The sequence below is a fragment of the Festucalex cinctus genome, chromosome 7 (assembly GCF_051991245.1).
Source record: "Festucalex cinctus isolate MCC-2025b chromosome 7, RoL_Fcin_1.0, whole genome shotgun sequence".
NCBI classification, from domain to species: Eukaryota; Metazoa; Chordata; class Actinopteri; order Syngnathiformes; family Syngnathidae; genus Festucalex; species Festucalex cinctus.
The window spans coordinates 13440224-13463928 of NC_135417.1; the positions used below are offsets into that span (position 1 = coordinate 13440224).

Below are 23705 nucleotides of genomic sequence, written 5' to 3' on the forward strand. Positions count from 1 at the left end.
TAGTCATTTTATGTATTTATTGAGTCATTTATTTAAATGGAATGTTGGTATCTTTGCTCCTCCATAGGCCTGATGATGCACTACGTCAGCCGATCCACCATGTTGGATGTGGCATGTAAGTCCGCTGGTTCACGTAGATGGCGGGCAAGCAAAAGCTGTTAAATAAGTGTTTTCTACTTCCACAATTCTTTGTTTTCATTTATTTTGTATGTCGACTATTTACCCCCAACCTTTGATGTCCATAGTTTGGTGAAGTGTTGTTCATATGCCATAGAAACTTTATTTACGGCCTCTTAAAGCCTGACCCTGCGATTGGCTGGCAACCAGTTCAGGGTGTACCCCGCCTACTGCCCGAAGCCGGCTGGGATAGGCTCCAGCACTCCCGTGACCCTTGTATGAGGAGTAAGCGGTTAAGGGGATGGATGGATAAATACAGACCACATGTGGGGCAAGATGGCACTGAAAAAGTTGTGCCTCAACTTTTGCTATGATTATTCATATAATATTTACTTCCGTATCAAATACAGCGGCGCATCGGTGATTAAGATTAAGATTCAAACCCATAAATAACTGAAAGAAAAAAAAAATCAAGCAAGTCAAGTCCCCACTATATTTCAAGCATACGAAATTATTTATCTTAGTCTTAATTTCTATACACAGTATCACAAAAAATGGCATTTGAACAGGAGCGTGGAAATGTTTTATTTCTACTGTACCCCTGCATTAGTCATTTACCGTTTTCCGATATTTATGTTTCTGAATTGGCTATTTTATTTTTTATTTTATTTATTAAAATGATTATTACTTGATTAAAATTGATAATAATTTTTAAATACAATAAAACTACATTTTTGTTGTTAAAATAAACTCTTTTTCATATTTTACATACTTGAAACTCTCATGCAAATACAATAAATACATACAGTAAATAAAAGCTCCCTCCTGCAGTGTCAAATTATCGCCACCAGATGGCGCCTTTTACCAAGCAGACTGATCCTCCTATGCTAAATAGCCGCAGAAAGAGGGCTTGGTTCTGTGAGGGCTGGTTGATCCACATCGCAGCCACACTGCGACTGGAGAGGCGCTTAGCAGGACGCAGAGACGACAGGAGGTATCTCAGGAGCATCACTTTGGCTGAGCTTATGTTGGACTCTCTCGTTTTGCTCTAGCTACTCGGTCGACGGAAAACAACAACAAGAACGGGAGGACAAGAAAATGGGACATTCCGCAATTGCAGTTTTGCTGGCCGTGCTGTCCTTGTACGCGTGTGGAGACGTCGAGGTAAGACGATGGCGCAAAAGCGTCTCTCTCTTCCTTCTTTTTAACTACGCACATGACTGCAGTGCTAGCATTGTTTTGCTGCTCCCCAAACTGCTTGATTGCCGAGATTTCATGAAATGCATCCTGCAGCTATGACACAACACATCGCGCACAGCTGTGACAGTGCAAAATCCAAGGTGTATATGTTATTCGCATCAGCTATAGTAGATTCTCATTCAACATCAGAAATAAGAGAGCTTGTTATTTGACTGCATTTTGGCTGGCTGCGTCCAGCAAAAGGGGGCCTGCATCTGATGTGGAAGATGGTGGGAGGATGAAGATCAAACAGCTTCTCCTTGTCTTCCATCTGCTCCTGTCAGAAAGAAGACGCACACTTTTCATCTGCACCGCCTTGGCCCTGAAAATGCTCATGCATATATTCAATCACTGCCCTGACACTGAAAAGACATTTCAAGGCAGTACCGCATGAGATGTGCAGGTTTCTCTGCGTAGCATCAAAATGCATTTGAATGAATACATGTTATACCATATAGAGTTAAAATAAGAGCGCTCGGGGTCAACCTACGGAAATCCATCTTCGTCACTATGGAGCTAGATGAAGTCGAGAAGTGCAGTTCAATGGGCTACCACGACCTCTCATCTCCATGTACATCAGGCCCAAAGCTGTATACACTGTACATTATTACCTCCCCCAAGGTTTTAATGTCGAGAGGTGAGGTTTTTGTACACGTTCTCTCAACAACCCCAATTTAATCCACACATATGTTGATTATGATAGATAGATAGATAGTAGGGGTGTGAATTGCCTAGTACCTGACAATTCGATCCGTGTCACGATTCGATTTGATACCGATTAATCCTGATATGAATTTACAAGTCGGTTGTTGCGATTTTTTTTTACTCAAATGTAGAAAATAGCATTCAGTAAACTTGAACATGTACACTGTTAGAATTGTATGAAAATGTATTATTTATTCATCTGAAACTTCAGTCTTATAACTGTGAGCCGCTGTATTTAACAAACAGGTTGTAACCTTTTTCATGTTAGAACAGCATTGAATTAAAATATTAAGGCTTAATATTCCATTAATATAACATTCTTCCATGCTTAAGGTATGAAAGTTAGACGTTTTGTTGAGTATTTTTCCATCAAAAAAAGGATGTTAAAAAATCGATTCGGCTGGCTATTGAATCCATTCGAGAATTGCGTGCTGTAGTTTCGCGATATATTGCTGAATCGATTTTTTTAACACCCCTAATAGATAGATAGAATTTCCATCCATCCATTTTCTCCACATGTTAGCAAAATGCAGATTTCCTGTAAATCACAGGGGACATGCACAGACAGACAACCATACACACTCATTCATCACTGTGTGGGAAATGAGCATGGAAATATTGTTCAATTTGAATGGGGTCAAAAATAAAATGTTCCGTAACTGCAATGCCAGATCATTCAGATTTTTTATTTAATGTGGCAGTCAATTCTCAAATTTCTTGACAATAATGTTATGATGTGTTCTATGCAGCGCCAATAGTCTGAGCACAGTAATCTGATTAATATTGAGTCTGTGGAATATGAATTGAAATCAGCAAACCTTTTTTTCAAAATCCATTTCAGGGGGCGGCCATTTTGTCACTTTCTATTGACTGAAAATGACATCACAGTTGCTCAGGGCTCAGGTAGCTCCCCAATCTTGGCTCAGCTTTGCCAACATCACGTGACCAAACTCAGAAAGCAGGTGAGCCTTATTACCTGAGCAACTGTGATGTCATTTTCAGTCGACAGCAATTGGCAAAATGGCTGCCCCCTTAGAAAGATTCAAAACGGTGGATTTTATGTCTTAATTCTTATTCCACAAATGCAATGGTAATCAAAATGTCATGTTTGGAATTTCTTGGGTTATAGAGGATGTCATTGTCAATCCAAAAATGTTCTTTACATGAATATGTTTTATGCGTCCCCACTAATCTAAACTGTACAATTTCATCATATGAGGTTGTAATTTGTTGTGCTGATATAATCTGTAACCCTTGGCAGAGGTCTCCCTTGTTTTTCCTGATATTCCATCGCCATAATCACCTGTGTAGAACTGCTGTTTGCTTTTTTTGGTTGGCGTATGTATGTGTGCATCATGTGTGGAAGGTTGACGGTGACGTTGGTTGAGTCACGATGTCCTCGCTTGAGATGATGTTCATATCAAACGTTCCTTCTCATCCCAAAAATGAGAGTGAATGAAGCCAGCCTTCCCTAGGAGAAGATTTGTTTCATGTTTATTTATTAGCCATCTTCCACAGTGAGCCTGCAACAGTGGGGTGACGTGCTTCCTTTCATTCTTAAATAATTTCACATGTGTAAGAGCCTTAGCGGGATTACTGTGACGCTGAGGCGGCGGCACGCATACACAGACCTGCTCATGAAGGTTTATATACTGAAGATTACACTGCGAAAGAGGGCCGGCTAGCTGGATTACCCCGCGTATTAGTCGTAATAGAAGTGTCAGCTTGCCTCGATTTACTCAGCGTGCGCCTAAGATGTGTGAATGGGGCACATTTTCAGCGATCCCCCTTTCGTGGCGCCGCATTTAAATGTATTACTGCGCTGCGATCTGAAAAATAACTCTATCGTCCCTCAACCCAGTTCATCATTTTGTTGCAGACGCACCGTGGCTCGCTTGTCATATAAATAATGTTCAGTTAGTCGGCGGCCTTTCGCACTGTGAGTGGTGCTCATCCTGACATGAAAGGTCACCCGTGAGAAGACGACAAACATTATCACCTTCACGGGCTGCTTGTCAACTTGTGAAAGAATAATCTAGTCCAACATTAATGGATAAGGGAAGGAGCTGTCAATGTCAATGGCGGCCTCTAGGGTCAATAAAGCGCGGTCAGAAGCAGGACTTATTTACTGTTGGTTTTTCTTCCTTTGCTGTGATGTGGAAGTACAGGAAAGCGGGTTTTCTCAACGCTAGCTACTACTAGCTAGTGGTACTCAGGCTCACTCGAGTGGTATTTGAAAGAACCGCTGCCCAGTACGTTTTAGTTTTTAGAAAAATGTTCCTGGATTTTTCTACCCACCGTACCATGTTTGAAATCCATCTGTGTCGTTCATCCCTGTTGTGTCTGTCGTATTAGCTAGCTAAGATTGAGCTAACCGAGGAAGGTTTGTCTCTCTGCTCCAGCGTCCAAGTTACAAACTCTCTTCATGCTAGGATGGCCTCAGAGGCCAACAGCGAACTAACTAGAATTGATACATTTACTGTCTGTTAGCTTCACAGTTTTTTCATCGAATCCAAAAATTCTGATCGAATGACTTGATCTCTTACAATCTACTGGTTTTCATATTGCCCATTATAGTGGCGTTAGGCGTGCTCAGTATGTTTACGGGTGGTACCTGGTGTATAAAAAAGGAAAAAAAAAATGTGAGAACGGCTCTTCAAGAGTGTTAACTGCATAGAAAATGGATCGATTTTTGGTTAGTTGAGCTGGCCTCATGGTGCTAACAAATAAACAACTAACAAAATTGTTGTGCAAAACAGTACTAAGTTACTAGCCAACTCCATGCTGTAATTTTCTTCATTTATATTTCAAGTGAAAATGGCTAGGTGACCTTATACCTGGCGCCATGTTTGAAGCCATCCCCAAGCCTAAGCTGGAACAGAGACGTGATGTCCTAAAAGAAAAGAAAAGAAAAGAGCAATAGGAAGAACATTTTCGAGTGGCAGGAGATGTAATAAAAATGAATGAGTCATAAAGTCACTGTGTAGTCACAAAACAGTCCTCACCCGCCTTCATCCACATCAGCAGGAGCAGAAAATGTCGGGCTTTATTGGGGAATACAAACTCAAGCACCTCCCACGTCATCTGCCTTTCAATGCAATAACGAGAGAGGATTTGGGGGGAGAAAAGAAGAGGACAAGCAGATTTTTCTCTCAGTCTGTATCACACACACGGCCCTACCCCTTCACTTAATTAATTTTGGAGCCACGAGATAATCAGGTTCCACTAATGGATTCCTGTGTGCTTGGTCCTCTCTGCTATATCCGAGTGCCAGTGGGCATCAAACGCAGCATGTTATTGTGTCACGTCTTACCTCCTGTTCTCTGTATCTGGCTTGCCCCCAAGCTTCCACGCACACACAAATGGAGAGGCGTGGTTTAACCTGCAGTGCCATAGGAAAAATGCAGCAGCGCTGAAACACAAATGGCGCACATTAGCCTTGTTGCTAAGTCCTACCACTGGCTGTATTGAAGTTTTGATTGTTTCTTGCAATGCCCTGCGATTGGCTGGCAGCCATTCTCGAGTGTACCCAAACTCTTGTCCAGAGTCAACTGTGATAGCTGGGCAGTCGGGTAGCATATATGTGCCTGCACATCATTGTGACTGTTAGCGGGCCAGGCCGTGGACTGACTGTACATTAAATAATCAAGTTGGTTCAAATGGTCTGTCTGGATGTCTCAAAACATTTGGACATTGTGATGAAGGAAACAGTGTGTTTGCGTTAGTCTAATGGCCGAAGAGATAATTGGAGCTGCACCATAACAGAAAAATATGCAGCAGCCAATACTTTGAGTCTCATTTTCTTCGCCTTCCATTTTGATATTATTATTATTATTATTATTATTTTTCATGCTATGTTTTTGATAGATATTCTGCCTTTCTGTCAAATTTCTGACATTTTTGGCAATTTTATGGACATATGGTAATTTTCTGCCTCTTCTTTTTTTGGGCATTTTATGGCCATTTTTTCTGCATTTTTTGTTTTGTTTTTGTTTTTGGTACGGTAATTTTCACAATATCTTCTCTTGCTTTTAGGCATTTTATATAGTTACTTTTCAAACACGTTCATTTCTGCTTTTTTGATTCAATTATCTGCCATTTTGGTAATGTCAAGAGCATTTCATGGTCATTTTCTTCTTTTCCTCTTCCTTTTTGGACATTTTTTAGGTAATTTCAAACAAACATTTTCATCCAAGTTTCAACTGACAACTTAAAATTTGTGGCTAACATTTTTTTTTAATATCTAATTATTCTTTTTTTTTTTTTTTTTTTTTTAACCAAATGATGAATTCATTTAAAGAATACTTAATCTAAAAACAAGCATGTAAGAAATATTACTTTTTGTAGAAATCCACAGGGGGCCACAATAGAGGAGCACACCCCTGCTTTATCCGAATACGTCTTCTGACATCCATCTGCGTCAATCAAAAGTGAGCATTATGGTCTTGGCAAAGGCGGAATATTTGATACACCCCTGTGCATTTTATAATCGGGCTTTTAGATGTTTGTCTGTGTCAGATATGAGGCGAGCCATTCTAATCTCATCCGGCTCTGGAATCTTGCAGGGCAAAGATATCAGTAATGCACAAGGTCTTGGCACCCAGTGCACAGCTTCCTCGGGTTTGCGCACAACAGTTCAAGTCAAGGGCGAAGCGAGACGTTTGGTGCTGCCGCAGCCAGCTGGAGGTTTGAAAGGAAGGCCCTTTGAAAGCATCTGCACTTCACTGATAACACTTGTCCTGCATGTAAGGAAAGGGGCTTGGGAGGGGGGCCGGGTTAAATAGATGGAGGGCTGACTGGTGAGAGAAGGCTTTTTCTCTGGCACTGTGGAGGATCTGAGAGATGAAGGAGGGAGCGAGAGAGGGAGTGTAAGTGGAGGGGAATGTTATGTGGGTTGCAGGGTGGAGTGCATGTTAATGTGGACCAGCCCTATTTCGGATCCAGCAGATGGGAGAGCAAAGAGATCCATCATTGTCATGAGCGTGCATTCATAGGTGCCAATGAGATGAGATGAGATGAGGAAGGAGAGCCGTACGAAGGGCAAAAGTTACATGCGTTGCGGCAGGGTTTTGGCCATCTTTAATTGGACGCTGCTTATTCTTCAGTTGTTGTCAAAAGACAAATGGCGCTTTATCCTCATATACAGCGTCTTCTGTATAAAGATGGGCCGCATCAATTATTGAAGGCCATGGAGAGGTCTGAGCTCCTGCTCGTCACGCACTCTTTCAGTCCCCGCTCGTTACATCCCCTCCCTCCTCAGTCTGTCTCCTCCCTCCCTCCCTCCCCGGCTCATCTAATCTCACCTCTCTTCTTCCCCCTTTGCCTCGTCCGACACATCCCAGAGGCGCTCGTTACCCCGCCCCTACACATGGCCTGTGACGTCTTTGCTTTTTCTCATGCATTCTTTGATTTTGCATAAATGATTTAAGCAGTTACTTATGTTATGTTCCAACAACTGAAGAGGTTAGGGTTACCTATGTGTCTATCTATATGATTGTCTTTAGTCTGTAAGTGACTTCAACAGTATTGTGACGATATGGGTTTGTTGCTGTGGCATGACCCAACGAATAAACATCATGACCCAAATCCCAAATTCTGGTGCTCATCCAAATGTGGACTGCCAGCATTTCAATATGCTGCCGCATCCACTGGTCGCCCGGATCAGCTCAATTTTATAATATGTTCGTGACTATTATGGTCATTAAAAAAAAAAAGGGAAACAAATAGCTTGTTGGGCATTTTCCAGAATATGAAGACCAAATACTTGTTCACAACGCTTCTGGGTGGAAATTGCACATTTGCAGTGAATTGAAGGTCTTCACAAAATGTCTTCCTCTCTCTTGAGACTGTTCCCACAGTAAATGACTGTGAGACCGAGCTTCCAGCGGTTGACCCGGCATGTTTTTCATACACTTGACACAGATGGAACATTGTGTCGGCCTGCAAAGTCTGGATTGTGAGCTTTTTCTCTACATCAGTGGTTCTTAACCACCGTGGCTGAGACAGGCCACGAACCCCCATGGGAAAGCAAGGGAACAAAAATGTATGCAGTCCTTCTGCTTTTGGAGGGTGCCCAGTTAATCACATGACACAATAGCGTACAAAAACAACTATTCACACGCACATAAGAGACTCTTATTTTCGTGCCTAGTGCAAATAGAGTCAAGTCTAAATTCGTGTAGAGCCGTGTTGGACCGAGTGTTGGTATTTTCACAGATGTGGGCAAGCCGGCACTAGAGGCTGCATTTTTAAAACGTAAATAATAATATAATATTTGGATGTGTCTTTATTAAAGAAGACTATAAAGTAATGCTGATGTGTCCACTCCTCCACCTGGAGCCTGATGCATCCGTGAGGTTCGCGCGACTCCACAAAGCAAATGACGTTCGAACGAGAGGCCGAGGACGCGCGCGGCCGCGGATGAGTCGGACGCTTGCGGAAGCTCCGACGCGAAGCCGCGGGGAGGCGGCCGGGCTGGCCGGCTCGGTTTGCGCTCCCTCCCGGCCTGGGGCCGCGGAGATCGTGAATTTATTTTGAAAGAATCGTGATGTGACATTTGTACCATATCGCCCAGCCCAAGTGTCAGCTATTGCGCTACATCTACACACGCTGTGACAAGGAAAACAAATCAAATTTTTGTCGCTACTTCAACGTATCACCTCCCGTCATTCTGCTAAGAAGCCCCAAAAAATAAATGAGCAAAGAAAGAAAAAACATAACTTCCTTGACAGAGGTCATAAAGTGAGTAATGCCTGTCTCATTATTTGATGATTCTGCCGCAGAGACTGTCAAAAAGCGTGATTATTTCAGAGCACCTCAGGTTGACACCAGGTCACATCACCTTGACTTTAGTTACTGTCTGCAAGGCAGCCTCAAGCTCTTAGTCCTCAAAGGGCCTAATTTAGTGACATTGCCAAAAAAAGAGAGCGCGTGTGTGTTCCATCAAACAGCTTGCACTGTTGGTGGGCGTCATGTGAGTAATCTACTCAGATTGCAGAAATTGGCAACCGGTGTAAAAGTGGATTCTTTTTTTTCCCCACTTTAGATAGCTCTAATGGTTTTCGCCAGTGGCAAATTTAGAGAGCATTGCAAACGTAAAAAGAAACTTCATGGGATGGAATTGGAATTGTAAGTGGAAGATAGAAATGCTTGAGAGATGAAATTTGTTATGTAAACTCTTGCACACCTGAAAAAAGTTCTCTCTGAGAAGCTAACACCAGTCATCCTGAAATGACACAATAGCAAAGAAAGACAGTGTTGAAAGGAAATTTGTCATATCCGTGATATGGCATGACTCCTTCTTGTGGCTGCCGCAAGTCATCCATGCTCCAAAAGTGCAATGACGAATCGACAATATGTCTAAAGAAATGAAGTTACTGGCATTTAAAAACTAATTTTGACATGAATATAGGGCTGTGAATGAAAAGTTGCTGACTCGAATTGAAAACGAACCCCAGAATCTTCAGTCAGAACGTGTCATAGCATATTGTCGTCTGAGAAATGTTTGCATGGCATCGTATCTATCCGAGTAGACGGCCAGAAGCAGCTATGGGAACATTTGGCTGGCTAACGCCTGGCCAGCTAACATCATGCTAGCAACAGACGAAGGGGAGTTTAGAGACAAACTATCTTAGCGCTAGCTAGGATGAGGCTAGTAGCCAACGTAAATGGATTTAAAATGGGACCAAAGAGAGGGGAGAAAACCCCCCAAAACAAAACATCCTCTGTGATGTTGTTAGCCAAGGTACAGTGCAGGATCCTGGAGGTTATTTTGGTTAACCTTTGCGTGTGTTGATATGCTTCAATGTGCCGATGTAGGCTACGCTCCGATATGTTTGACTTGGCTGCATAAACATACTGTATGATTGTGAATTTCCATTCACCATTTTGATCAAATTGGATTTTTCATTTGTTGGACTATGACATGTTTTTTTTGTTTTTTGTTTTTTTGGCAAAAGTACACTGTGTAACCCATTCGGTTTGATTTGGTCATTCAGTGACAAATGTCAATACAAATAACAAATGCAGTCACATTATTATTAGTAAGATGACATGATTGAAATTTTGTTCAGTTGTGTATTTTTAATCATTTACCTGGAAGGGGCATTGCTTGTTAAACAGTAAAATACAGTCAACATAAATAGATTCAGCGTGATTGATCATTTTAGGTGGACCCACTGTGTTGCACCAAACATTGTAAATAAAAAAAAAAAAAATCCTTAATTAAGATTATAAATGTTTCATTGTCGGTTTTGAGTAACTCTGTGTGCATCCTTTCAGCGGGGCCTAGCAGAGAATGAGTCATAAATGGCATGTAAACAAGCAGCAGGCAGCGAGGTGGAACGCAAAACCAACCATTAGGCAGGTGATCATTGACCTGCTGAGGCGAGAAAGTCTAATCAAAAAACATATGCGGACTCCATCATGGAGAAAAAAAAAGCAGAGGGAAGGACTGTTTACGCGCATGAGAGAGAAAGCGAAAGGGAGCTTGAGTGACACGCAGGCAAGTCTGGAGGGAACCAGTTGCTACGGTAACAGGGAAGGTAGCCTGCTCCTGTGGGTGGTGTTACCATGGAAACCAACCTCGGCGGCCAAGTGATGCTGAGCGGGGGAACATGAAGTAGAGGGCTAAAAATGAGACGGGTGTTCATGGGCAAGTGATGCGGAGGCTAATTTGAAACGTGAGCGCGAGTGCGTCTTCAGCTCGACCCTCCCCTACCCTGTAAACATGGATGCAGCCAAGACACTTGAACGCAGAAGTCAAAAACAGGCCCAAACCAATACTGGCTGACAACATGGGAGTGTCTGACAAAACAACTGTTCAATTTCCAAACAGATGATAGAATTAAGGGACCATTTTTTGTGCCACGCATTTGCTTCAAATAAATACTGTCCAATGACTCTCCAATGAAAAGCATTTACCTCTAAATTATGACATTGTCATTGGTTTGCAACAATATCATAATTGCTCCGATGGCACCCACCACACGACGTTGACCCCACTTCCTCTTTATGGGCCTTGCCCAGAATGCACTGTGTACGTTTATAAAGTGAAAGCTTCATTACCATAAAATGCATCTAGCAGACAGACTCCCGGGGGAGTGGCATGATGAGATTGCAATTGAAAGCATGCATAAATATGAGACGGAAGGAGAGAGTGGGAGATATATGAATGTTTTACGCCACCTCCTCCCCCCTTTGCTGCAGCCTGCCTCCCTCAGCAGGTTATTATACTCTGACACATGTAATATATGCGGCACATAGTGTATGTATAAAAATAAAGTAGAGGTTGTCAGATTAATAGCTGACCATATGCATGTCTAGGCTTTTAGCGTAAATCCTTATCCAGCCTTTTATTTAATTTCCGTAAACAGCAATTTGCTCAGGAGCCCATTAAAAGAAATAAGATGACTTATGCCTTTTAATCTGCACGGCATGCTTTGCATCCACACAAAACATCAGCAGAACTTTGGCTTTTCTTAGTTGTTGGAAATGTGTTTGTTTTTTTCTTGGTGTTCCTATTTCATTGTATTTCATAATAATAATAATCATTATCCATCCATTCATCCTCTTACCCCTCACAAGGGTTGCGGGGGTGCTGGGGCCTATCCCAGCCAGCTTTGGCTGGGTACACCCTGAACTGATTGCCAGCCAATCGCAGATAATAACAACAATAATAATAATAATAAAAATAATAATGGTGACAGTAATAATAATAATAATAATAATAATAATAGTTAGCACGTCCGTCTCCCAGTTCTGAGGACTCGGCTTCGAGTCCAGGCTCCAGCCTTCCTGGGTGGAGTTTACATGTTCTTCCCGTGCCCGCGTGGGTCTTCTCCGGGTACTCCGGTCTCCTCCCACATTCCAAAGACATGCATGGCAGGTTCATTGGGCGCTCCCAATCGTCCCGTCGGTGTGCTTGTGAGTGCGGATGGTTGTTCGTCTCTGTGTGCCCTGCGATTGGTTGGCAACCAGTCCAGGGTGTCCCCCGCCTACTGCCCAGAGCCAGCTGAGATAGGCGCCAGCAGCCCCCGCGACCCTTGTGAGGAATAAGCGGTCAAGAAAATGGATGGATGGATGGATAATAATAATAATACATTACTATTATTATTATCATCATCATCATCATTATACAAGTAGTAATAAAAACAATAATAATAATAATGATGATGATGATGATGATAATAATTATTATTGTTGTTAATAATAATAATAATAATTTATTATTATTACTATTATTATTATTTTTTGTTAATATTATTATTATTATTATTAGTAATAGTAGTATCAGTATCACTGTGTCAAAAAATTATATTAAATTAATTTAGCTGGGGCTATTGCTGATTCATAAATGACATTGAATCATCCTGGTCCCCAGATAGCAAGTAAATATGGACAAAAGGGATTTAGAACAGTATAGTGATGACGTCACAGCTGTATGATTAGATGTCAATCACAATTAGAATATTTTGCAATTGGCTGGCAACCAGTCCAGAGTCCAAAATCAGCTGGCATAAGGAAGGCAGCCCGCGAACCTAGTGAGGATAAAACACCATTTCAAATGGATGGTTGGAATATATGCCTGAATGCTGAACGTGATTTACACATTTAATATCAGACAAAATAATAAAAAGTGGAAATAGGAACATTCCAGTCAATATTCTTTGCATTCATGGCTGAATGATTGTCGATTGTTTCCATTGTTTACATTTCAATCTGTGAGAACATGAAGTGATGTTTGAGGCGACCTGCAGCGCTGAAATCTCTGCTAAGCCTTTGATTCTTTCAATCCCCCCGAGGTAGCGCTTCAGCTTGAAATCACATCTGCGGGCTCTCGGCGTTCAGCATTAACATGTTGGCACTCCCATGTTGTCTTGCTTAACTGGGATGGAGCTTTATAACAGCGTCGGTTATGTAATAGAGCAAAATCAAATCCGCGGAGAAAACCAGCACAAGACAAAATCTTTTTTTTTTTTTTTGGTCTGGCTAGATTGAAGAAATTCATATGCATTTCATGTGTGCAGCCTGTTCTTGTCTGTGGCTTTGTGAGATGTTATTGTTATGATTATGCAGGGTTTTGCCTCCCACGCTCTCAACAGGAGGCAGTGATAGATTTGTTCAAAACTGTGTTGCGTGTTTTTGTCAGCGACGTCATGGCTGCATGCGACTCATCAAAAAAAAAAACACTCTTTGAAATGTGGGTGGAACAGGAGGCAACACTAGGATCAGTTGAATATTACTCACAGGATAAAAACGGATAGGAAACAGCGGGATTTTGTTGTTTTGTTCTTTTGATTATTCGGGCCTTCATCTGAATGGCTCACAGGTTTGTGGACTGTAAGCAGAAGATAAGGCTAAAGAGAGGGCATGTGTGAACATGATTTTTTTAATCATGAGTCATAGGAGTGTCAGCCTCGGCCCCTTTGGGCATCAAGCTCGCTACCACGGTGCTACCATTCATCAGGCAATGTTCTTATCTCGTGCAATCATGTGGGAATTCACCCCTTGTTACTCTTGCCATTTGCAAAGTAGCACCACGTGAAGGATTTGTCAGCCCTGATGAGAGCGGTTCTGTGCAAAAAAATGCTCCACGCAGTCTCATCCATATGACGGGACATCATCAAATGACTCTTCTTTGCACATGAAACAAAGAGTTAATATTTTAAAGGGGAACATTTCTTGACAATAATGATATATGTGACCTCACTAGTCTAAACGTGACATTCTGATTATTGTTACATTTGTGGAATGGGAGTTATGCAGCAAAATGTCATTTTCACTCAACAACAAGTGGCAAAATGGCCGCCTTCTGATATTGATCATAACTGCTGGATTTTACTGTTTAGCTCATGTTCCACTAACGCAATATTAACCAGAATACAATATTTAGACTAGTGGGGCTACATCGAACATATTATTGTCAAAATTGTATTTTGGGGTTGACTTCCACTTTAAGATACACTTCAAAATAGCGGTGATATAAAGCTCATCCCAAGTACTGTTTATACTAACATCAAAGCTGCAAAAAAGAGAAACGCAAGTTTAAAAAAATCAAATCTGATTCGGTGTCACCATCTTAGCAATGTGGTCGCTATATTTTTCAGAAAGTGACTAGTGAGTTTAAATCCCGCTAAGAAAGAGAACCATGAGCAGAATGATGTTTACGTGGTTCTCCATATGAAACGAAAGGAGCCCAGTGGAAGCCAATTACAGTCAATCATTGCCAAGAGTAAGACATAGTTCCCATGTATATGTTGCAAAGTGATTTATCGATATGTTGGTAAGTTTTGACACAATTACTATACTCGTTTTGGTATCAGTCTGAAAAAAGTAGTATCGAACATCCCTAGTAAGCACTATAGAAAATGGATATGGATGGAAAGATAGCAATTGGTATTTACATTAGTTATTTAAATGCATTATGTATGTCGTTTTCTTTCCAATAATAATCATCATCATCATCATCATCACTGATTGTTAATGTAAAATATCGCAATGTCATGATATCGTGAGTTACCGTGCGATTCCCAGCCCTGTTTGCAAATAAATGAAAAATCAGGAGCCAGCTTTGGCTGCTGTTTGAGAACCCAAGTGAACCTTAGCGATTACGGGGCCATCTGCTCCCACTGGACTCAGCTGGAGGCTGGACTCTTGTAATCTGGCCTGATGAGACTGGATTTAGAGTAGACTACCGTGGTAGTACATATTTTGCCACTAAATGCTAAAAAGCTTGGCATTGCATTAATCAAATAATGTACAGTGGAAACTCCAAAGCTCCGAAACTAAGCAAAAACAATTCATCGTTGTTTGCTTTTGTTATTTATTTATTTTTTTTTACATTTTTATTTTTTTGTGATGCCACCACAAGGTGTCACTGAAGCATTTTCTGGAGGAAAGACAGGCGTAATAACAGTGTCTGCTGTCAATATGTTTCAAACTACCATCAAGCCATCTGACTGAAAAATAATCTGTGTTGTAAATGTCAAACGTGTGATAACCTTTTGGTTGTGTAATAAGTCTACTTCAGCCAACACTGCACTGTTTACCGCCAAGTGTTACAGATTGTCCATATTTTGTTACGGAAATCACTGTATGCTACCTCATTACGCTAGTAACATTGTATGTTAGAGATTTAACAAAAAAGTCATATTAATAACGGGTTACATTGCTTGAACAGGCTGAAAATGAACAGAATTATTCCACTCATTGGCAGTGGAAGCTAGCAGACGCGCTAAACGTTAGCCAAACGCGTAGCTAACATCTTGAAGCTAATCCTGATAACTGTTATTCACATCAGCGTCAAAGAACAGGGCCATTAAGTGAAGCATTATCACCAAATTATTATATCCAATAATGTGCAGAGAACAACTGTGTGCCTGCTAAAGACAACTTTTTTCATCATCGAAAAAAACAAACGCCACACGGCACTGCATTAGTCTTAGCTAATGGTGAGTGATTCATTTTGTGATTGATTTCTTCTTTGAAGTCTTCATGCTAATTTGTGCCTTGATCTTTGCGAGGTTACTGCAGTGTGATAGTCGTTTAGCTGTATTGTTCTTGACAATTTTTAAAATACAAAGTAGGAAAAATCAGATGAATTGTTCAGGAAGTGGTTTTCTCTAAGTTGGCAGCTCTGTGTACAGTCATTTTTTTGTTTTTGAGTTTTAACATATTACCCACATTGTGAGTGTCACTAAGCGTTACCATGCAGACTGCAAGATAGCATGCCTTTTACATTTGTTAATGAGAGGTGGCAGTTGGAACGGATTGAGTTAGACTTTGGAGTAGGGTTGCCAACTTTCTCATCCCGAAATAAGGGGCAGGTGCACGGCACGGTGCCACGGTGGTGTGAGCACGATGTGTGAAATCGGTGTATATTCTGATTAGATTCCAAATGCACAAAGTTTGTACATTCCCTTTAATCCTTACTGCAGGCCATCATACAAAACCTCAAAGAAACCACAATTTGCCTCTTTACCTTAAAAAAAAAAAAAAAACAGGTGCGGAAAAAAAAGGAAAAAAAAGAAATGCAAAAGAGGAGCGTGACTCACCAAATTAACTTTTTCCATGGAGACTTTTCTTTCTTTTCTTTCTTACCGGTTTATCCATTCTCTCTTCCTCACCGACCGGACAGCACTACACATTATTATTATTATTTATATCTCCAAATGCCTTTATCCTGTTTTGAATTGATATTATTACTTTCAATGAAATGCTGATTGTAACCCTTTTTACAGTTTTAAAGTTGGAGGTTCTACTTTACTCAAATTTGGTAGTTTTTGATCAATTGCGTCAGAGCATGCAATGGCACAGTTGGTGGAACACAATGCGTAATGTTCCGTTCACTCTCCTCTGAATAGAAAATGAATGTATTCAATTAGTCTTCAATGAGTTTCAATGTGCATAGCTCCTTCCTCCTTTGTCCCCTCCCGCTCAACGAGAGGCCCTCAGACTAATGTTACCCCTCTCTGGTAAATGCATGCCACACCCGGAAGACGTCTGATGGACTCTATGAATAATTGACGAACATGATTACAGTGATGAAAGCTCACAAATCTCTCGGGTCATTTGGCACTGTCCGAGGGAGTGGGAGGTGATGGGGGTGTTGAGGTGGGATCGGTAGGGTGTCACGTATTGTGTCAATACGGAGCGATATTAACTATACTGGTCGACTGCATGGATGGAGCTCGGCCATAATGGGAGGTGACAAGGGAGAAGGGGAATATAAAGAAAAATTGAAGCAGTCGCGTTGAGATCGGGCACTCAAGCCGTCGGTGACTTGCTCATTCTAACCTTTGCGCATTTGTGCAAGTGTGTTCATACATTTGATTCTGTTCCTCGTGGACATGTTCTCCGCATGCTACTAGCAATTAATGGCAATTTTCAGTCACGACATGCTATCTGCCCTCTGTAGAATAGCACTTAGTGGATTTAGTCAGCACCACTCATTATCCATCCATCCATGTTGTACCCCGCCTCTCCTGGTCAGGGTCACGGGGAGCTGGAGCCTATCCCAGTCCGGACTATTCATCAGTGAATCACAGGGCAGATATGGAGACAACGACCTTCCTCACTCACAATCACACCATCGCTCAGTGGGAACTAAACCCACGCGGCATCAGCGTCATTGTGAAATGGAATAGGATCAAAATGGATGGATGGATAATTGAGATGGACCATGATGGTTAGATTGAAGATTTCGATCAATATGCTAACTGGTAGCTCATTCAGTGGTCTTACATAACCATACTTTTTCAATAGTACTCATTAAGGGTGAACTTGAATCCATCTCAGATGACGTCAGGTGAGTGCCAGGCTACAATGGTTGTCATCCAAATGCAGAGCACATATAGACAACCAACCATTCACGTACATTCACTTGTGTCGACAACTTGAACTGAGCTAACGTGCATGTTTTTGGAATGTGCTTTGAAGACAAAGTCAAAACAACAGAAGCACAGGGAGAGCTACAAAGGAACGCTGGAGCTCAGATTTGAACCCTTGCCGATGTTAACACGAGACCACCGTGCTGCCTGTGCTGGATAACGCCAGCATCAGGCCGAAACCTCCCATGTACACATTTGGTCTTATTTTGATTGATTTATTCCACTTGATGAAAGTGGCCTGTTGTCTTTGTTTTGTTTTTCCTGAAAAGTGATGGATTTGGAGATACGACGTATCCGCCCGATGGCGCTGTTATAATTCAAATACATTTGCAAATTGTTTTCAAAGTTGCTGACACTTCTAGTACGCAAAGAAAGCTCTCATACTTCCATTTTGCTGCCTGATTGTTGCAGTATGTATAACACACATCATTAGCCAGTTTTATAAGGATACTTGTTTTGTCATTCCAATTGAAATCATTCCAATGAAGATTTCTGGTCAACTGTTAACATGTGAAGTGAATTATTCCAATCTGCCATTTACATGCTCCACTACGTTAATCAAATCAGCCTTGGGATGCGTGAAGATCAATGTAAACATCTCATGTTTGATCAAGACAGAGTTTATTCATCTATTAAGCATCGTATTGATCATTTTAATACTTTTTTATTCAGGAAACAGCTTGTTAACATTTTTGCGTTTATCCAGTGCTCTTGCTTTCTTGCTTGCTTTCTTTATCTGTTTAAATATGTTTGTATTGTTTTAAAAGTCTGGTTAAAAAAAAAAAAAAAAAAAAAAGTGCTGTAAATGCACATGCCTAGAGAGCATTTAAATGAGCATTTCAGAGATTGGATGGATGGATTTCACTTATTGTGGGCGTTGGGGATGGGGAGGGGGGGTTGGTCTGGAACCTAACCCCCCTGATGGAGGGCGCTGACTTTAAATATTCCTTGCGGCAAATGATTTTAGCAGAAATGATATGTTTTGTGACGTGACTAAAATATGCGTAACATTTAGCGAGACAACAGCATGGTACTTGGACGGCATGGTGGAAATACGGAAGCAGATTGTAATAGGTGACAAATGATGGGTGGGCTTTTCCGCTCCGCCTCTCCTGCCCCGGCTTGCCTGCCAGGGCCGAGAGATTGCATCATTAAAGAGGATGAAGTCATGCTGCAACAGAAGGGTGGAACAGGTGCTGCAAATTTAATTTGAGCACGGGGGGGGGTGATGCCTGAGGAAAAAAAATACATCTACTGCTCCGGCCTGAACTCAGATAAGTCTCAGTGTCTGTTGCATTTGTGTTGGAAGAATCTGTTGTATGATTATATACTGTAGTTTGTCTAACCCCGGTTTAAGTGCAGCTCTAATTCAACATAATCATAGCTACATAACTTCAGTGTCTTACAGCCTCCGTGGGAACATTTTGTATCGTGATGCTTCCTGCCATGGAGATGGTGAAACACGTGCCATCAGTAGAATTGAAAAATCATGGGAGCAAACAAAGGCAAAGAACATAGAGCACAGCAGAGCCAGGCAGAAAGTCAAAGCTCTAATTAATGATGCAGCACTCCTGTGTCAATTCACTCTCATCAGCACCATGAGATGATATGTGGGACTCAACCGGCTTAACCAACGCAGGCTACCGCCGCAGTCTGGTTTGCCTCACTGTGTCTTGCGCTGAAATACTCGTACTGCACTATTTTGGACATATATTTAAGCAAGTCTGACTCTGGTGGATATTACAGTGCTTGACTTTATTTTTTTATTTTTTAATCCAAGATGGTAATAATAGTGAATAGGTCCTATTCTTGTTCATTAAGAATTGTGAAAATTGTGCGGATTTGAGGCAAAATGGCGTTAGCTACTGGCTAACAGAGGCGCTGTTGATCGCGTCTCTAGTTTGTGCCATGAAAAAGAACATGAATATCATAAATATCGCGTAGATGGGGAATCCGTCACTAAGTGCGCGGCCAAACAGATTGCATCACGGTGCGCCAGTGTTATTTGCGCTTATGTAAATGAGGTCATTTGCATACATTTGACGCATTCTATGCCCACCCCAATGCAAATGAGACTCTTTGATATGCAAATAGCCACACTTCGTTTGAGTGATGCAAATAACATTTTTGGAAAGCACGTCTTAACCTTACGAGATTTCGATCCCTGGATCATGACAGCAGTGCATGCCTTTTGCAGCACAATATCCACGGCAGATCATGCAGAGGGAGAGGGAGAGAGTGAGGGGGGAATTTCCTCTAGGACAACATAACGTTACCCGGGCTGATCGGCAATGGCGGGGAGGCATTTTACGATCATTCTTGCGCGCCAGATGCAACCTCTGAAAATATATTTTAAAGCACGATCGCACCACTAATTTGTACTTTATGAATGAACGACGCCGTTGTCGTCCTCTCTGCTTCATGGCGCTCTAAATGCTTCCTCTCGGTCCAACCTGGCTTTCTGATAATGTCCTCTTTCTCGCAACTGTAACTATAACAACCATGTTGTTGGCGCAAATCCATTGCCATGTGTGGTAAATCAGGTGCAGATTTGCTCCAAATTTTTGTGGGTGTGTTGCTTCAGTTCTGTGAAGTTGCTTCAGTTTTGTGGGCGTGTTTGCGCCGCTATGTGATTGGAGCAATGTGAATAGGTGGATCACTGAGCGCAGACTGCGGGTGCAGTTGCGGTGCAATATTTGGCGCTCTTACCGGACGCAGCGCATTCTTAGTCAATATGCCCCTAAAGCCTGGTTAACACGGCAGGAGAATTGGCCCAATTTTAGCCCCGAATTTCCCCTCCCAACAATCGTAAGGACGCGCCGAGACGCAAGCGATAATCTTAACAGATAATCCTGCCGTGTTGTCACCACACACGGCGCCTCCCGATATCGGCGCTCGGAAGGACCCCCGACTTGAAATCGTGCATATCCAACATGTTGGATTTTTTGGCCCGACTTCGCTCCGCGCAGCCATTGACGGTGACGTGCAGCCAATCAGAAAGCGGGGAAGCCGGTGGGGAATCCAAAATCATAACAGTCATGAAGCAGCAGAAAGTCCGCGCTCGCGCTATTATGCTCTTTTTATTTTGTTACAATTATTTGTATTTTTTTTAATACACGCACACACATTCTCCACAAATTAAGGTGGTCTCCGGGTGGGACGGCTTCTATATCAGTATGGAGACCTCACCTCCTTGGCAGAGGTAATGGAACAATTGCAAAACATAGTGCATTATTGTGTGGCATTCTGTCTGAGTGATGTTTTTGTACTTGGCGTCTGTATATTTCTTGCTTAGCAGCATGTGGAGATGCGCGTGACTTAACAGTGATCTGGGTCACAAACCAGCAGGAGGCTGGCGACATGAATGCTACGCTGCTTCGGAACAAGCTGCGGGAAACGAAACGAAACGAAACGAAACAAAAGTGCCCATTTTAAAAGCTGTCCTCGCTCATCTCGTGTGATGGCAGATCAGGCCGGTGTGCGGCCTTGCTGTCATGCGGGTCGGGAGCCTCGTGCTCCTTATGGACTCCTATCGATCGCGGGGGGAGTGCGGTGATTTGGTTGCAGTCATTCTGCATTGATTTCTTGCGTGTGCACAAGTGGAGAGCAGGCAAAATGAGAGAGCTCGGACGACCGAGGGGAGCGACCGAGGTTATCTTCTCAAATATCCGCGGGTACTTTTTCTTCATGGCGCTGACCTTCCCCACGTCAAAGAGAGAGATACGAGCTCAGACGTCAGCTCAGCAGCTTGGCAGGACAGCAACCTCAGCAAATGCGTTCCTGAAGCAACTAAGCCCTGAAGCCGTACAACATAGTCAATACAAGTCAAACAAGCACTTATTTCACTTTCTAATTTGGCTTCCCAACCCTCTGAAACCTGACGTGATGAGCAGCTATACTTGCAAGAGAGACAAGACTCGTGCCAAGATCCAAGAAGCTTTTTATTGGCAGTAGAGGCGAGTTATTTTACAGGCACGATTGTAGGAAAAGCCACCACAAACAAAGCGAGAGTATCCGCAGCGGGAGTTGCAAAGTGGCATTTTCCCCTCATTTGCTCGAAGCACATTTTGTTGCCACATAAAATACAATCTTCATTTTACAAGAGAGATGAAATTCACTCTGTACCCAACTTGAAACTCAATTTACTTGTATATAAATCAGTCTTACTGGTTGAATGAAATTAATTGAAATAATTGTTAATCCATTAAAAAAAAAAAAAGAAACACAGCACATTTTCTGTTCAATATGTTTAATATTGAACTGTAGCAGTGCTGCAGTATTGGTGTGTTGACTTGTGCCTTTAAAAGGTGTCGCCTAGAGATTGAGGTCAGAAGTCACGATACCAGCTGGCTTGGCTTACCATGTAGAGCAAAACATCAACCATGAAAAACAAAAGTTGGAGCGTGTTATAGTAAAAGCTCAAAAATTACTTTAAAAAAATCAATCAATCAATATTTTCCTGCCACTGAACAAAATCTATTTGATTTTTTTATAGAACAATTATTACAGAAGAAAGGCGTGCCATGTTTATAAATAAATACATAAATATTGTTCTTCTTAGTAAGTCACAGGCCTCCATTGTAGGTGAGTTATTTATAGAATAGACCTGTGGGCTACTAATATTGCCCTTGAGGCTGACTAGTACAAGCTGCCACTTTTTTTTTCTAATGCACATTAATCAGATCACAAAGGCAGTTTGCAATGTCTTTTTTGCCCTTCTAAAAAGTAAATTGGAGGCAGTTGACTTCACAGAGGCTGTACTCGAGATGACCAACACCGCAAACCACACGCGTAAGAAGAGATAGAAGAAGCTATGCTAAATGTCAGCTGGCACTGTTCTTTCACTGTAAGCCTGGAAAAAAGCACACGGAATGACTGAAGCAGGTTTTCATCTGTCGATGGGGGAGAATACAGACGGTCCTTCTCAGTCCGCGTATTTTTACAAGGCTGTGCGTCACAAAACAACCGCCGAAAAATGTCGGGCATCCGTCAGCGACAGGGAGCGACGAGAGATGGAAGTGCCCGCCTCCGATATTCGGTATGTGTTGTACGTTCCCCATAGGAAGTACAGTCATGTCAAACGATCACTCTGAATTGGAATCGGGACTTCAAACGAGTCCGAGCTGCAGCCGGCCCAAGCGGCGTTTCTCTTTGATCATATTTTTTCCCCTTCTCACTTTCTTCCTCCGGGCAAGCGTCTTCTAATTGGCTCAGCGGCGCTTGCAGCCTCCCTGTCATCTTTTGCTCCAGCTCGCAAGTCCGTCTGCAGACATGAAAAGCTTGCCGCTATACAAAGGGCCCTATTTTTTCCCCAGATGGCTTTTGACAAAATCGACTTGACTTCATGTTCATGTTCCGCTCCAATAAAGTCTCCTCATTTTGCTCCATGAGGCTATGTTGGTGTTCTTGATGCCTGCGAATGTAGTCGGAGTCTTTGATGCTGATCACCGGACGCTGTCGTCTGGCCGTGTGCTGCGTTGTTAATGTAGTGAAGCGGCTCATGGGTCAATGAGCTCCATTTAACAGCTGACTCCCAGCCCGAGTGGCTGTTTGTTCCTCAGTCGAGGTCCGCTGGGTCCTCCCCGGCTGCAGGCAACATATTCCACCATCAATAGCAACATCCAAGAAGGCTGCCGTCAGGCGAGAGAGGCGTGCTCTCTCAGGAAGCTGGATTTGAGAGGACTGTGCGTATGATATTGTTGATACATTTGCTGTACATCCTGCACGCCTCAACCTTTAGTGCTCCCGACAAATGCGGCAACAAACTGGGCTGGGTTTCTTACTGGCGCTTACTCGTCATCGGCTTTTGAACAGATAGCGATCAATAGATCTTCCCCCGATATCGAGTTCTGTCAATAACCTTTTAAAGCTCGATTCCCCCCAGTGCATTAGCGAAACATTTCTGTTTTGATATCTCGCCCCGGGTCAGCGGCGGGTTTATCGCTGGAGCGCATCTACCAATTATCGGCAGAGGCCCGCTTGGCCCGCCGGATCAGCTTCACTATTATCTGTCGCGGGCTTTGTATGGATTGGTCCTCATCTCCTTTGTCTCCCTCTCTTCTGCAGGCCCTGTCCATGAGCCAGGTGAACGATCCCGGCCCCCAGGTGGCGGAAGCGCAGATCGCAATGTTCTGCGGCCGCGAGCTGCTGCACATGAACCCGCAGACGGGCCAGTGGGAGCCTGACCCTCGAGGCCGCAAGGACTGCTTCAAAGATCTCAGTGAAATGCTCCCCTACTGTCAGGAGGTCAGTTGG

The 23705-nt window shown here is 42.6% G+C and overlaps 1 protein-coding gene across 1 annotated transcript in view; it reads left to right on the forward strand.

Annotated features, from left to right (window-relative positions):
- Positions 1-1031: 1031 nt before the first annotated feature.
- Positions 1032-23705, forward strand: part of aplp1 (amyloid beta (A4) precursor-like protein 1) — a 37872-nt gene continuing 15198 nt past the window's right edge. Inside the window, exons 1-2 of the mRNA XM_077525887.1 lie at positions 1032-1281; positions 23517-23696. Of these exons, the coding sequence (XP_077382013.1) occupies positions 1216-1281; positions 23517-23696 (246 nt within the window). The 5' untranslated portion in view covers positions 1032-1215. The remainder of the gene's footprint in view (positions 1282-23516; positions 23697-23705) is intronic.